General features: G+C 34.8%; 3 protein-coding genes across 3 annotated transcripts; 2 read left to right on the top strand and 1 right to left on the bottom strand.

Moving 5' to 3' along the window:
• Positions 1 to 834: 834 nt before the first annotated feature.
• LOC129884471 (late embryogenesis abundant protein) lies at positions 835 to 2,130 on the top strand. The gene is made up of 2 exons (XM_055958767.1): positions 835 to 1,341; positions 1,589 to 2,130. The coding sequence occupies exons 1-2, from the start codon at positions 865 to 867 to the stop codon at positions 1,829 to 1,831; spliced, it is 720 nt and encodes a 239-aa protein (XP_055814742.1). The 5' UTR covers positions 835 to 864; the 3' UTR covers positions 1,832 to 2,130.
• A 1,263-nt stretch (positions 2,131 to 3,393) lies between these two features.
• On the top strand, positions 3,394 to 8,175 carry LOC129885429 (bifunctional phosphatase IMPL2, chloroplastic). Its single transcript, XM_055959699.1, has 9 exons — positions 3,394 to 3,893; positions 4,006 to 4,084; positions 4,842 to 4,936; positions 5,018 to 5,067; positions 5,948 to 6,072; positions 7,024 to 7,090; positions 7,292 to 7,381; positions 7,692 to 7,803; positions 7,932 to 8,175. The coding sequence occupies exons 1-9, from the start codon at positions 3,458 to 3,460 to the stop codon at positions 8,000 to 8,002; spliced, it is 1,125 nt and encodes a 374-aa protein (XP_055815674.1). The 5' UTR covers positions 3,394 to 3,457; the 3' UTR covers positions 8,003 to 8,175.
• A 308-nt stretch (positions 8,176 to 8,483) lies between these two features.
• Positions 8,484 to 13,697, bottom strand: LOC129885428 (26S proteasome regulatory subunit S10B homolog B). Its single transcript, XM_055959698.1, has 10 exons — positions 13,489 to 13,697; positions 11,284 to 11,403; positions 10,986 to 11,122; positions 10,718 to 10,879; positions 10,525 to 10,611; positions 10,356 to 10,442; positions 10,114 to 10,251; positions 9,527 to 9,718; positions 9,351 to 9,449; positions 8,484 to 8,878 (listed from the first exon to the last, which is right to left on the bottom strand). Exons 1-10 carry the CDS (start codon positions 13,586 to 13,588, stop codon positions 8,804 to 8,806), a joined length of 1,197 nt encoding a protein of 398 aa, XP_055815673.1. The 5' UTR covers positions 13,589 to 13,697; the 3' UTR covers positions 8,484 to 8,803.
• Positions 13,698 to 15,590: the final 1,893 nt, after the last annotated feature.

Here is a 15,590-nt window from a genome sequence, read left to right as displayed (position 1 = left end):
TGTTTCTTAAGCAGCCACCCCGAACCCCTCTTGTTTTAATTGCACCTTGACTGAAATATAATTGCACTTCACCCAGAAAGAGTACAACAGAAGGAAAATAGACTGAAATCGTCTATCCTAAAGACAGTTTTTCCTTCTCTTATTTCCATATACTTTTGTTTACAATGATACAAAAGCTTGTGAATGACAAATATCAAACAAAACACAACGGGGAGTTGCTTGAACTTTTATGTTCTTGGTGAGGTTTGATAATTTAGCAATGTTAATGGCATGCAATAGTCAATTAAATCACGCAAACCTATTTAAAATAATTAAGCAAAAAGTTAAAATAATTACTAAACTATCTCAATATTTATTTATAATTGATAGATCACAAATTTGAGCCATAAAATATGAATGTGTAACAACATGTCTATTTTTTTTTTCCGAACTCCTAACGATAAGTTTGGTTACAGCTTTACTGTTTAAAAAATTTGCGTGAACTTGAGATAATTGATGTACCGGAAATGCCCTTTAATTTTTAAGCCTATCTAAAATAAAATAATAGTGATAACTACTGTATAAGAATTGTATTGTCCTGTACGGGTCGATTAGATGAGCAGAATGAAGATGATGCCTAAGGAAACGAGACTATCTGAATTCATTTTTGTCGTTTTACACCGAAACACGTGTCCTCATTCTCTTACGTGGCAGTTTATGGGATGCTGTTCCAGCATACGTGTAAGTATCCAGTTAAATTCACTCATGCAGAAGCAGCTGATGCTCCACCGTCGCTTCCCCTTTTAAATTTAAATGATGATCACCAAACTTTTTCTAAACAAAAAAGAACAAGAACTGATCTCCATTTTATTTTTCGTGAAGAATATGGCGGACTTACGTGATGAACATGGAAATCCAATTCAGCTGACTGATCAATACGGGCATCCAGTGAAGCTGACCGATGAGTACGGCAACCCTATGCACCTTACTGGGGTTGCTACCACTGCCGGCTCTACTGCTCCAACGATTTATCCTACCAGCACTGGTGCTTCGTCAGTTGGTGAAAAATTGCCACAAACGGCTAGTTATGGTGCTCCAACTATTGGTGAAAAGTTGCCACACACTGCTGGCTTAGGTGCTGGTGCTCCTACAATTGGTGAAAAATTGCACCACACAGCTGGCTTAGGTGCTGGTTCTGGTGCTCCTACAGTTGGTGAAAAATCCCACCTCACAACTGGTGCTGGCACCGGCTTAGGTGTTGGTGCTGGGACAATTGGAGAAAAGTTGCACCCGAAAACACCACAATCGGAGCGACAGCAACACAAGGAGCATCACCGCTCCAGCAGTTCAAGTTCTAGCTCGGTATGATATCTTATATTTTCTGAATCCGTCTCCTACATGTATTCTTTCAATTCTCATCCAATTTTTTTGTTCAAGCTAATTATTTATTTTGTCTTGTCTCAATTTGTACGACATACTTCTATTTTCTAGGTCCATATCTAACCTCATATTTCTTCGTGAAATGATCTCGTTACATACCCCCTTCCTTCCAAAGACGGGAGTATAGCTATTCTTGCCTTTTTAACAGTGTTAAATTACTGTGTTGCAGTCAGAGGATGACGGACAAGGTGGGAGGAGGAAGAAGAAAGGGCTGAAAGAGAAGATAAAGGAGAAATTAACAGGTGGGAAGCACAAGGATGAGGAACCATACAAACACGGTATTGGAACTGGAACGACGACGACTACAACGACTACAAGTGCGATGTCGAGTAGTACTGCTCCAGAGCATGAGAAGAAGAGTATGATGGAGAAGATCAAGGAGAAGTTACCCGGTCATCACAATCATCACTAGATAGCTAGCTAGCTAAATGGAATAATAAATGTTTTATAGATGTGGGGAACTCTCTTTCATCTTATATTGTGGTGGTATAGTTGTTTCTAAGTATATATGCTGCAGCATTTGCTTTGTTGATCGTAGGGCAGTAGTGGTGTAAGTTTTTAAGGAGGAGATTGGAGTCTTTTTTTTTTTTCTTGCTTAACTAATGGTGTGTTCAATAATTTTCTTGTTCAACTGATGTTATATTGACGACGTTAACAGTAGTGATGTATCATTCACCTAGCGGAATTGAGCGTGGCTCAAAATTAGGAGTACGTAAAACATGCACTCTATAACCAACTTGAAGAAAGAGATTTTTTAGTTGAGAAATTGGTATATTAAAGGATGAACTCATTTATTGTTCTTTCGTTTTTTGATTTTTATTTGTTCTTAGTTGGGAGGGGTATTGGTTCGTGATTTTACAAAAAGGACAATAGTGGAAAGCTTGTGATCTTACAAAAGAACAATAGTGGAAAGCCTAGTTCAAATGAGATAAATTATAGTACTTGTAAAGTTATAAATGATTTTACAAAAAGACAAATATGGTTTAAATTATGTGGTTCAAATTATATTTTTTTTGACAATAATGGAAAGCATGATTCAAATGAGATAAATTATAATTTTTTGACAATAATGGAAAGCATGATTCAAATGAGATAAATTATAGTACTTTTAAAGTTATAAATGATTTTACAATAAATTATAGTACTTTTAAAGTTATAAATGATTTTACAAAGGCAATACGGAAAAATATGATTCAAATGAGATAAATTATAGTACTTTTAAAGTTATAAATGATTTTACAAAGGCAATACGGAAAAATATGGTTTAAATTATGTGGTTCAAATTATGTTTTTTTTAATGTGTGCGTTATCTCATAAATTTACTTACTTAATATGGAGAGTAAGATTTTAATTAATTGGATTATTGGTCATCAATTGTTGATGATTTGATACATGTACCACAAATAAAAAAATTTAGTAATTAATAATTTTGCAGTAATTAATAATTTTGCATACTCGTAGGATTGAGTTACATGAAGAAATTCATGTTATAGCTATATATTTTCATGGTATATACTAAGAATAAAAATAATATTTTTTATTATTGAATTATTTTATCCATTTAGAGAAATGAAATCGAGATTCAAATTAATAACCCAAACTGTTATAAAACCGACAAATTAATAATTCAAATTATTAACTCAATAACCTATAATATTATCAATTTTAGTTATTAATTTGACTCAAAATTACACAGCCCTAATTCGAACCATCTAATTTTATGTTTCTTAAAAAGGAAAAAAAAAACGTTTGCTCAAATTCAAGACGTGTAGAATTATTTTCGCTTTGAACAGTTGGGCAGCACTGTTTTGTTGTGTGCTTGTAATTGCGCAGATAATTGACTCCACTGCATGATTCATGACCAATTACCGGTTATTACGTATATATAATATATATCGAATGTTTAACTAGTTTATTAGTTTACTTTTTTTAATTTTGAACATCTTGTTATAAATTTTGACTCTGCCACTAGTTAAAGTACAGTGTTAAACACCTCACGTTCCGTACTTCCCCTTTTCACTACGCCGCTTTATCATTTATGACATCACTGCTCCTTCTCACTTTCAATTTCCCACCTGATCTTTTCTCTCGTGAATCCATCTTTTCCCAAATATTAAACAATATCCTCCAAATGCAGATGCAAATGCTTTCTCAATCTCATTTTCATTCTCTAAATCGCGGCAACTTTTTTCGTCTTTCCGGCTTTAATAGCCAGAGAATCTTCTCCGATTCGCTTGCTTTTCCATATTCCGGTATCAATTCGTTCCCGATCTCACACGGAATCAAATTGCCGTCGCTTAGGATGGGTTCGAATTGTGTGCTTCCTAATCAAACGCAAATCGCTGATTTAGTATTTGAGGACTCTGAGATCGACAAATTCGCCGCTGTTAGTAACAAAATTGCTGATGCTGCTGGTGAAGTTATCCGCAAATACTTCCGGAAAAGCTTCGATATTCTCGATAAAGAAGATTTAAGTGAGTGTTTAGTTGATTTTACGCGGATAAATTGTTTGCTGATTTTAGTTTTCCAGAGATTATTATTTTTATTTTTTAAAAAAAATAATATTTATATAAATTCGTGGTTGAGGTCCGGTGACAATTGCTGATCAAGCGGCGGAGGAATCCATGGTGAAGATAATTCAAGAGAATTTCCCTTCCCATGCAATGTGAGTTAGTTAAGCTCTCACTAGTTTTGATAGTGCTAGTATGATATTTGATTTCTAATGCGTGCTTGTTAAATTAAAACTTCCCTATCTCTAGTTAGTCAATTGCCGGAGCTGAAAGTGGCCTGTGGTTGGAACGAGCATTTTCAGCTTGGCTCCCTGTTGCTTTTAGTATGACGGTTATCATAAGATACTTTTGATTTGTGAACATAAACTCACACTCCCCATTGGAATAAGGTCACCATCTTGTTTTGGTTATGCACTTGCTAGAAACGTAATTTGCGACATGCCTATTTGTCTCTATCGAGAGCCGAAACGTCAATTGTCTAGAAAAAGCGGAGAGACTGTGCAGTTAAATGATCTTAGAAGGTGAAACAGGTACTTGAAGGTCCTCTTGGCTTGCAACAAATATCAAGCAGCCAAAAGCTTTGTATAATCTTTGACATTTTCCGCCTCTGAATTGAACTTTACAACATTTGCCTCTGACCTTTGATAGCACTGTAATAGAATACAAGTGAGGTCTCTGTAAGTTTTAACTGGTAGAGCTCATTCTATTTAATTGTATGATGCCGATACAGAAATTTAGAATTGAGAAAAGAGCATTCGTTTTACAGGATAACAAGATCATCCTTGCTGTAGCCGAATACCATCATGGCCAGTGTGTCGTCTGTATTAGATTTATTTCGTCTCTATTTCACGTATCACGCCATCTGTGTATGTTTATCTGCTGAAAATTTGTATGTGAACTGCTTGGTGATAGTTATGGAGAGGAGAAGGGATGGAGGTTTCTAGAGGAAACTGCAGAGTATGTTTGGGTTTTAGATCCAATAGATGGGACAAAGAGTTTCATTACAGGTACCTGCTTGTCTTTCCCATATCAACTCTGTTCAACTTATAGTTCAAATATTCATTCATCGGGATACCTTTGACTTACAGGGAAACCTGTGTTTGGCACTCTTATTGCTCTGTTGTACAAAGGTAAACCGGTATGAATCACCAGCCAGTTGATTGTATTTGTATCGATAAAAACCTTGTTCGCTACTAGATAAATGAAAGCTTGCTTATTAGTCCTGTCAACTATCAATGTTTCTCCCAAATTCTGTTGGCATTGTGACAGTATTTGTTGGTGGGAAGCCTAGTCGAGTTATTTTACACCAAGACAGGCGTCTGTTGGCATACTTTTGATTTGTAACTGTAGCTAACAAAATTTGCTCTTAGTAGAAGATATAATCATGTTTAACTTTAAAAAAGTAAAAGGAGATAGGTACAAAGGAAAATTGAGAACATGATATTTTCTGTTTGGTGGATTAAATACAACTGAATATCCATTTTGAGAACATGCTTAATCACCTCTTCGTTTCATTTGTCTCACAATAGTGAAGTAAGAAGTTCTAGATCATTTGGTATATGCATAGTTCCTGAATGCATTGACCATTTAGCTGTATTCTTGTATAGACATTCCCTCGTCCTGAATTTGGAATATTGATGTGGTCGGGCCCTTCCCCGGACCCTGCGCATAGCGGGAGCTTAAGTGCACCGGGCTGCCCTTTTTTATGTTTATTTAAGAAATTAGCAATATCATGTTGATTGTTTTGTCTTTTGTATCTTAGTAATTGTTAACGCAATATCGTGTAGGTGGTTTTTTCTCCCAATTTCCATCTGGCTCACTCGTCTTAGGAATATTGTGTTCGGCTCTTGAACCACTTTATTCAGCTTTCCCTTGGTGTAATGAGAGTTTTACCCTATGATACCATATCTCATCTCCTTATATTATGCTACAGTAAGACTGTGAGACCCACTATGCAGGTAATCTGTGGTTCAGAAGTTGGTCTATACATGATATTCTCTTTATGTCTGATTTTCTAGATTCTTGGCATTATTGACCAGCCTGTACTGAGAGAGAGGTGGATTGGTTTAAGTGGGCGACGAACTACCTTGAATGGGCAAGAAATCTCCACACGCAATTGTTCAAGTATTTCAAAAGCCTACATGTATGTTTCTCCTTGAAACCCTTTCTTTACAAAAATACAACATTGTTACTCAGCTTCTTCTTTTTTCTGAAAAGGTAAATGTTTATAAATAAAGGTACCAAGAGGTAAAAATACAGAAGACTAAACTACTGCTAGAAGCAGAAAGAGAACTATATATGTCCTATCTTTTCTAAGAAATTCAAATACTCATCCATGTTTTCCATAACAATCCTCTTACACCAAAAAAACAAATTCAAAAGACAGCTATTTTTTATCCTGGATGCATGTAGTTTTGTCCCTTCAACGCGAATTCTGTTTCTCTCTAGCCATTTTGTCCATAAGAAAGACACATAGGGGAATTGTTCTCCATATTGACTGCTGACTCCTAGCCATTGTCTGGTGTTGCCATGTCTCTAGTAGACTCTTACATTTGGTTGCATAAGCCAATTAATACTATATCTGTTAAGGAATAGCTCCCAACACTGCCTTGTCACTTCGCAATGAATGAGAAGGAGATAGACTGTTTCTAACTCTTCTTCACACGTGTAGCATCTATTACTTAAAATAATGCCTCCCTTCTGTAGATTATCCTGTGTTAGACAAGCTTCCTTTGCTACCACCCACCCAAAGTATGCCACTTGACAGGCACTTTTTCCATTTGCTTTCCATGGCTAATCTGATTCATACATACCGTGTTGTTTCTGTAGCATAATGTAATAACTGTTTACATTGAATTTTCCATCATTGCTTTCAGTCCAAAACGTGAATCCTTCTTTTTACCCTAGAATTTAATGTCAAGCATTTGTGAGCAAATTCATCTATTTCCCAATCATTGAGGCCCCTTCTAAAGATTAGCTGCCAACCATTAGTTGAGTAGAAATCAGCTACCTTACCATTCTTATCTGTTCAACTTATCCAAGATACCAAAAGTGTGCTGCATCTACTTTCTCATTTTCATTCTTTCAAGTTCAGGTACACTACTAGCCCACATTTGTTCGAAGGGGACGCTGAGATTGCCTTTGCTCGTGTTAGAAGCAAGGTATGTAATATTATGGCAAGAAAATCATTGGACAGAGTTCTAGCTAATGTGCAATCAAGATAGGCAACAACTGCAGAAGGAACAAGAAGGGCAATGAGAAGATCTGAGTAGGAGGAAACTAAAGAGGAAGAAGAGAATGAATAAGTTGCACTTTCTTTCCTCTACTATGAATTTTTACCTCTTCCTGTATTTCTGTTACAGGTGAAAGTTCCATTGTATGGATGTGATTGCTATGCTTATGCCCTATTGGCTTCTGGATTTGTGGATCTTGTAATAGAGTCTGGTCTTAAGGTCAGCTACTCTGCTCTCTGCTCTATTGCCTAATTAATAAAACATATGATTATACTTGCCAAATATGTATATTGAATTTTTTCCCTCCTTATAGAGGACACCAAGCATATTCTCATTGGTTATGTCCATTGTCAATGGAGTGATAACTGATTGGAATTTCGGTATATCAATATATCCCTACTGCCTGATAAATATATTGATGCAGGGTGAAAATTTTGCTGTTTTACTTCCTTCAGCCAGTGACATTAAATTGCTTCTTTTTTTTTAACTTTCATAACCTCTATGCTGATATCAAAAAAAATAATTTCAGCCGTACGACTTCCTCTCACTTGTACCAGTAATAGAAGGTGCTGGAGGAACAATAACCGACTGGAAAGGACAACAATTTAATTGGAAAGCTTCTGCTGGTTCACCAGCCATAAGTAATTCTTTGCTCTGTTCTAATTTTAAATTATCATTTCATATACACAAGCTAACCTTTGGATGTCTTAAAATATGCCCCCCTCCAATTCGACATGTGAGTGAATCGGATCCTAACTTCACTTGGCAGGTTTTAATGTAGTTGCAGCAGGTGATAAACAAGTTCATCAACAAGCTTTGGATACATTGCAGTGGCACTAGAGGAAGCTATGTTTCACTGTATTGGCGAATGTCATAGTTATTGATTACTTGCTGTCGAGTCTCTACATTAATTTTGAATTGTAAACTGAATTGTGGTGGTCGTCTGTTATAAGTTGTAACCTTCAACAAGCTGTCTAATAACGGGTTAAATCAGATTACTTGCGTTTCCAGTTCCTGTTATTTTATGATAAAATATGTTTTACAATTCCAAGATTGCTTGAAGAAATTGGAAGAGAACATGAAAGTACCGAGAAAAAGTTGTAGTCGCTGCAAAAAAAAAAATGAAAAGGAGAAATACTGGGTTTCACTTTTCTTCTGTCCTGAAGGTCTTTAACCATATGATCCTGAGTTGAACAGGGTTCGATTGGATCCCTCTGCTGTAGTGCTCTTGTATTTTTCAAACCTGTTTGGAAAAATAATTTTTATAGAGACGAGGGTTTATCAATAACCTCTCGATCTTATAAAGATAAGAGATAACATATGCATACACCAGTCTCTCCAGATCCCATTTGTAGAAATACACTGGGTGGTTGTTCATTTTTCTTTTAGGGCCTAATGCCAATCAGAATTCAGTACATAGAAACGAAAAAAAAGTAAAACATCCAGTGTATTCTATTCTACCATCCTTCAACAGACACCACCAGAACGAAAACACAATAAATGCAGCTCATTTCAGAGAAGGGTTGCTGCATTACATAATTTAAAATACAGAATAAACAAACTCAAATGGTACAGCAAACTGAAGACCGCATCCAGCATTATCATAACATTGAAATTGGTCCATGGCCTTCACCCTCGTGCTTATTCCTTACCAAAATCAGCACTGTAGTGAGCACTTGATTCAAGTTTCTTTGCTTCATTCAGTTTCCTTACAGCCTACAAGAAAGTTATCTCAGGCAATGGAAGATGAAAAATAATACTGACAAAGTAAAATACACTAGGCATCTGTTCTCAAACAGAGTTCTAATGATGATAAATATGTAAAAGAAATTAACTCATAATACTATCAAAGTATAAACATCTCTTCCACAACAAAGTTCCCATGTGAAATATTGGACTTGCTGTACTTACATTCCTTAGTGAGAGAATATTAAGTGTGTTTTCATTGAAATAAGAAAGTAAACGTGGTACACAGGGTAGTTGTACAAAATCTAAAACCAGAGTAATTCAAATAATAGCACGTGAATATAGATTGACCAGAAGTCACTAAATTTCTCTTTTAATAACACAAAACCAACACTTCGGTAGCGTGAAGACCTCTACAGGGTGAACTCGAAAAACAGCCGATCAATGAAATTAAACAATTAGCGCTTTACCAACAAAAATTTTGGAAAAGAAAGACAAATACCTTCATGAAATCCTCATGAATGACATAATCACGCTCTGCACGAATTGCAAACATACCAGCTTCAGTGCAAACATTCCGCATATCAGCCCCATTAAAACCCTGAGGATAAAACAAGTCATCAGAACTTTGATGCAATAGAAGAACAATAATGTTTATTGTTAGCATCATTAGCAAACCTCAGCAAGCTTAATAGCAGCCTCATAATCAATTTCACCATGTTTGGCAATCCCAGCAGCATGGATCTTGAGGATTTCCATTCTTGATTGTTCATTAGGCAAGGGTATTTCTATCTTTCTATCTAACCGACCAGGACGTAGAAGCGCTGGGTCCAAAACATCGGGTCTATTTGTTGCCATAATCATTTTTACCTGAAAATAGAATAAAGATTAAACAGGTTCAGGCGAACAAGCAAGATCTACCTCCTGTTTCATGCATTCTACTCTTCTTTACGAGTATGTTGAACAATAACTGTAATTCCGTGCTTGAAATTACAAAAATTTCAAGAGTTGAAAAACAAATAAATCTGAGCCCTGATGTCATCAACCCCCCCCCCCCCCCAAAAAAAAAAGAAAAAAAAACGAGTAGGAAAACCTAAGCATAGGTCATTTAAATGGTGCATGTTATGCACAGATTCCAACCGCATACTATGATAAACAACTAACCTTTCCTGCCTTAATCAGCAAATCCAATCAAACTTGAAGAATTCTATGGAACAAATCCCAACACATTTTCTTGGAAATATACGTTTAAGTTAAATACAGACCTTTCCAAGCTGGTCAAACCCATCCAACTGATTGAGCAACTCCATGAGCGTTCTTTGGATTTCACGGTCTGCACTGGTTCCCTCGCTAAAACGACGTCCACCAATTGCATCTATCTCATCCATGAAAATGATGCAGGGCTACAAAAAAAGATAAATAAGTGTCAACATTTAAAGGTACCTCCAGAATCATTAATCAGGTCTAGCACTCCCAATATATGCAGTGAATTCGTTTGAAGTCTTACTTGGTGATCACGAGCATAATTGAACATTTCCCGAATTAATCTTGCACTCTCGCCAATGTACTTATCAATAATGGCACTGGATACAACCTGCAGCAATCACCAATTATAAAATCCCACATTATGAGATGCTATTAGACTGGAGATATAACTAAAACTCTAGTATACAGACCTTTAAGAAGTTGGCATCTATGTTGCTAGCGATTGCCCTGGCTAACAATGTCTTGCCCGTTCCAGGTGGCCCATAAAGAAGAACACCCTGAGACAGAATTCTTGGTTGACACAGAAGTGATATTACAAGCAAAAGCATTTCTATCATGCCAACAATGTATCAGAATGCGGAAAGATTATATTGAATGATTTACCTTTGGAGGCTTAATCCCAACCCGGATGAAAAGCTCTGGGTTCATTAGAGGTAACTCAATGGATTCTCTCAGCTCCCTGATCTGATCTGACAGTCCACCTACGGCAGAGTAACTGATGTTGCCAGGATCTTCATGAAGCATGTTGTATACAACAGGATCAACCTGCCATTAATTTCTCAACATTAGGAAATTGGGAATAGACAAATGTAATAATTTTAATTGTAGGCCCAGACGTTTAATGCTTGCAAGCAAAATAGTTATTACTAACTTCACGGGGGAGTGCTCGCATGATTGTAAGTGTTGTCATATCAAGAACCACTCTTGTGCCTGAAGTCAGTTTTTCCTTGTCCACTTTACTGCGACAGCCAACCACATACCTCGGACCGCTGCTAGCTTTTACTATCACTGAAAAGGTAATGGAAGGTACTGATTAGCCCCATAAATTTTTGCCAGTTTCTTAGTAACTTCTTTCATGTAAAAAAAGGAAATTAAACATTTTGTGATCAATAGTGCATTCCTAGGAGTAAAAAAGTAAATAAATATTAGTCAGGATAAAGGGTACTTACAACGCTCATTATCTAGAGGTCGGAGCACTTCTCCTATGATCTGTCCAACACTCTGAAGTGACTTCAAATCATCTTCTGTTTTAGCATATTCCTTTTTGGTAGCCCGTAAGTTCTCTCTCACTGAGGAGAATAACTTTATAATCAGTGGAAGAAATATAATAATAGAAGATTAAAAAGAATACGAATATTATGAAGTTTTGCAAAACCAGGAATTTAAGTTGTTTATTAGACTATAGGAACACAACATAATAGAAGGAAGAAATATCTCTCTCTCTCAATCTCTGATGTATCACAAATGAGGTTAAACAAACTTCAGGAAACTAAGGACAGAGTCCAAGAGAATATGTTGGGCGAAGTTTGGTTTATGAGAATTCTATATAGGGATATGTATCAGAATAGCTACACCATCTGAACGGCAGGATAGACAATTCTATGAGATTAAAATAAGTCATAGCATGCTTAAATAGATCATCAAGCTATACTTCGTTGACTGATGAAGTATGACAACCCAAACCAGTAGCACTTGTACTTTGTGAAGTATAGATGCATAATAGTGAATGAACAAAATCTAACAGATGGAAACACCAAAAGAATTGGCATGATCTAGTTAATGATTTCCCGCCAAAAGATCCTGTTGGTTATCAGAAAAGGAATCCATAATCCAACAAGCAAAAACTATAGTCAACTAAGAAAAGATATGTAACAATAACATTTGTTAAATTCAATCTTTATGAAACACTCTTACATTAGGCCACTTTTACATGCAGTTTAATGGACTTGTTCACTTGCATGGCTTGTCTTATTTGGTTTTCCACCATTTTTATCATTAGAAGTTCTTTCTAAAGTTAAATACGAACTCAATTACCCCTATGCTAATCATTTATGATCTAGTTACCTGAAGCAAGTATAAACTGCCATCATTGGCTCATATGAAGGGTTGGAAATTGATAGCATCCAAGATAGCGCATAGAAGATGAGCTAGAAGGCTTGGAAATACCTTACAAATACTTTCGTGTGCTTGTAATGTCATTGGAAGATGACATGGAGTCATAGAAGACCAAAGAAGCTCCAAAATTAGCAATAAAGTGCATTGAACTTGAAACTATCAAACATATTTGCGCTGCAGCACAAAATGTGTTGTGCAAAGTAGAAAAGTTTCGGTCAAGTAATTTGGGCCGCGCGCCAAAAATGCAGTGGGATGGTTCTTCCTAGCCGAGCTCGAACTTTTATTTTAAGGATATTTTGGTCTTTTTAGCATTCCCTCATTATTATAAATACTTGTAATCGTCCCATTGGTTAGGATCTTAATTTTAGTTTTGGAGAAGTTGAATTATGAGAAGTTTAGCCTAAATTTAACCCTTCCAAGGGAAGGATATGGACCATATGTTCTTATTGAACTTCAACTTGAATTTTTAGGGTAAGATTTCTTGTATGAGCTCATCTCTTCTCCCTCTTGTTTCTTTCTTTCTCTGGACTGAATCTTGGTTGGCATATTCCTAGGTTCTATCATATTTGTATTGGAATTGACTGATTATATTTTCTATGTATTCTTTCTCTAGTCGCAATTTCTTTGGGTTTGAATGACCGTAAGTGACGACAAAGATTCAAGTTAGGTTAATACTTGAGTTTGTGTTTTTCTATTCCGTATAATTCAGTTCACCCTATCTTTTTATTCTGTCTGTTTTCTTCCACATTTGTTTTGCTTCCACTACTCTGTGCGCCATTACAAGTGCAACACAGAACACCACTAGTTCCTTACACCAAGCAATGACACTCAAATGCTTTATCTAATCTTATCCTTCCTTTCAAGTAATGCTTAATTTCAACATAAAGCAACCACAGTTTAAAACATATTGTCACTAAACATGGCAATAAAAAATAAATCTCGCACATGTTTGAGGCAGGTTAAAATATAAGCTAAAACTCTTTCAATTACAAATTCTAACTTTAATCACATCAACAGTTCCTGCATTTATGTGTTTCCTCTTTCGCCACAGAACATACAATATCTAATCTTACCTACAATAAAAAGGAAAAACGAAAGAACAAAAGTCCTAAGCATCGGAACTGAATTTTTACACGAATTTACTACATTTAGGAGTAAACACAGTAATTGATGAAATTAGACCTACAAAAAAACACTTCAGCCACCGAAATCAATGTCAGAATAAAATCACGAGGGTTTAAGATTTCTGAGAACGGCACCTGTCCGAACCCGAGCATCAAGCTCCTTGTGCTGAAGGAGCTTTTTCCGATAATCGGCGAGTGCTGTACGGCGTCGGACGGCGTCTTCTTCGGTCGCCATGGCCCTTAAACTCAAAGATCTGAACTGATTTCTGATATCCGAGTGACCTCCCGACTTGAGGACCAAGAAACGTATAGATCCCTGTTAAGAAAATACCAATTTATTTGCCGTTGTTTGTAAATTTATAATCTTCTAATTATACGTATTTGTAAGGAAGATAGTACGGAGCAGCTTCTTGTTGGGCCCTGCGATTTCGCGACTTTATTCAAGCCCAGCACAGAGCCTAATAAAGGAGGAAAGAAGGTAGTCATTTGCACTTTAGCCCTTTTGTGGTGGTCTTTAAAAAGTATAACTTAATTAAAAATTTTATAGTGTAAGATGCAAATTACCTTCTATTTCTATCTTTTTTTAATTTACAAAAATTTCTTTGAATTTGTGTCATCCGAATACATAAGAGTCATCCAAAAACATTAATTTTGATACATTAGACAGTTTGATTGTTATGTTTAAAAAGGAAATTAAAGGAAAAATTAAATGTTAATTTGACAAATCATGCAAAACAAATTGATATCAATCTCTTTCAAAATTTTATGAACCTCAAACAATTCAAATTTCAAATGTTCCTCTCCCCAATTTATCCCAAATCGTAATAATTTTTCTTGTTCATCTTCTTCTTCATCCATTTTTTTTCATCATCAGTTACCAAATTTTTTTTATAGCTTTTCATCTACAAATTTTTGATAATATGAAAATATACCTTTTCTTTTTTTCATATTATTGAATTCGATTGAGATCTTGATTTTCAACTTTTTCAGAGCTCAAAAATGACAAAAATCGACTGCATTTTTCAATTTTACATTGTTTTCTTCGATACCCATTTTTTAATTCTACGAAAATGGATAAGTTTTGGCTATGTATCTAGAAATAATATTTTGAATTAACCTAAAAACTTAATTATATCTTATGATAAAAAAATTTTATCCGTAAAAAGTTTTGTTGGTGGTGGCTCCGGTAAGGGCTTTGAATCGAGAAACATGGATGACGTTATTGTTGAAAGTGAAAAATAACTTACGAGAGTTGATAGAAAGAAAGAAGAAAATGTAGAAAGATTTCCTCATCATTTTTTTTTTGCTTTCAGTAGATCAAATTGTTGATTATTTTTTTTTCTATTTTAAGTTGTTCATCTTTTTGTGATACATATAAGTTCAGATTTTTAATGTATCTAGTTTTTTTCTTAAATTAATGTATAATGCATTCGTTTCAATACTATGATACATTACATTTTTATCATGTACAATATATCGTGTTCAAATATTAGTTTTGATACATAATCTTAATTTGTTTAATTTATTGAAACACAAATTAGCATGTATCATGTTCATAGTTATGTTTTTGATACATAATTATTAAAAAATTTATTATCTTTTACTACCCGATACATACACCCAAACTTATCCAATTAGAATGTTATATATTTATAGACATTATCAAATATAATTGTTGATACATAAACACTAATATTTTTATAACAATATTAGTTCATATCATATTCATAGTTATGTATATGACATAACATTGATAGAGCAACTGATTGATTTTTTATTATTTTTGTGATTTTTGTTGTTAATCTTTTTCTGATACATATGAATTCTGGTCTATTTTCATATTTAAACTTATTTATTCATGCCTTTAATTATTTACTTGATACATAATTATTAAAAATTATATAATCTACCATGTATCAGTTGTTGTTATGTATCTGCAGTCGTTAATTTTTGTTCAGATTTATTCAAATTAAAAGGTTAGGTGTCTGTGCACATTACCCAAAAATTGCACTTTATATATAAAACCTAATGTTCTATAGCTAAAGCACTATATATCGTATTAATTAATATGTACATGATGCATAGTATATATTAAAATTCAACAGTTTCAAACTTTATTACATATATCATATACATATCAATTTCAAACTTTATTACATATATCATATACATATCAACTCACAACTATGTTATGTATCACACACAAAAAAAAATATTATTGGCAACAATTACATTTA

This window comes from Solanum dulcamara, chromosome 4, assembly GCF_947179165.1.
Source record: "Solanum dulcamara chromosome 4, daSolDulc1.2, whole genome shotgun sequence".
Lineage (NCBI taxonomy): Eukaryota > Viridiplantae > Streptophyta > Magnoliopsida > Solanales > Solanaceae > Solanum > Solanum dulcamara.
This window is presented reverse-complemented; position numbering and strand designations above follow the sequence as displayed.

Bases quoted from the DNA above. Each gene is read 5' to 3' on its own strand.
- LOC129885429 (XM_055959699.1), top strand. From the start codon at position 3,458: ATGACATCACTGCTCCTTCTCACTTTCAATTTCCCACCTGATCTTTTC. The intron at 4,085-4,841 runs GTGAGTTAGTTA...GCTTGGTGATAG, and splicing joins AATTTCCCTTCCCATGCAAT to TTATGGAGAGGAGAAGGGAT. The intron at 7,382-7,691 runs GTCAGCTACTCT...AAATAATTTCAG, and splicing joins TAATAGAGTCTGGTCTTAAG to CCGTACGACTTCCTCTCACT.
- LOC129884471 (XM_055958767.1), top strand. From the start codon at position 865: ATGGCGGACTTACGTGATGAACATGGAAATCCAATTCAGCTGACTGAT. The intron at 1,342-1,588 runs GTATGATATCTT...ACTGTGTTGCAG, and splicing joins GCAGTTCAAGTTCTAGCTCG to TCAGAGGATGACGGACAAGG.
- LOC129885428 (XM_055959698.1), bottom strand. From the start codon at position 13,588: ATGGCGACCGAAGAAGACGCCGTCCGACGCCGTACAGCACTCGCCGAT. The intron at 10,880-10,985 runs GTTAGTAATAAC...AATTAATGGCAG, and splicing joins TGCGAGCACTCCCCCGTGAA to GTTGATCCTGTTGTATACAA. The intron at 10,612-10,717 runs GTAAATCATTCA...ATTCTGTCTCAG, and splicing joins TTGGGATTAAGCCTCCAAAG to GGTGTTCTTCTTTATGGGCC.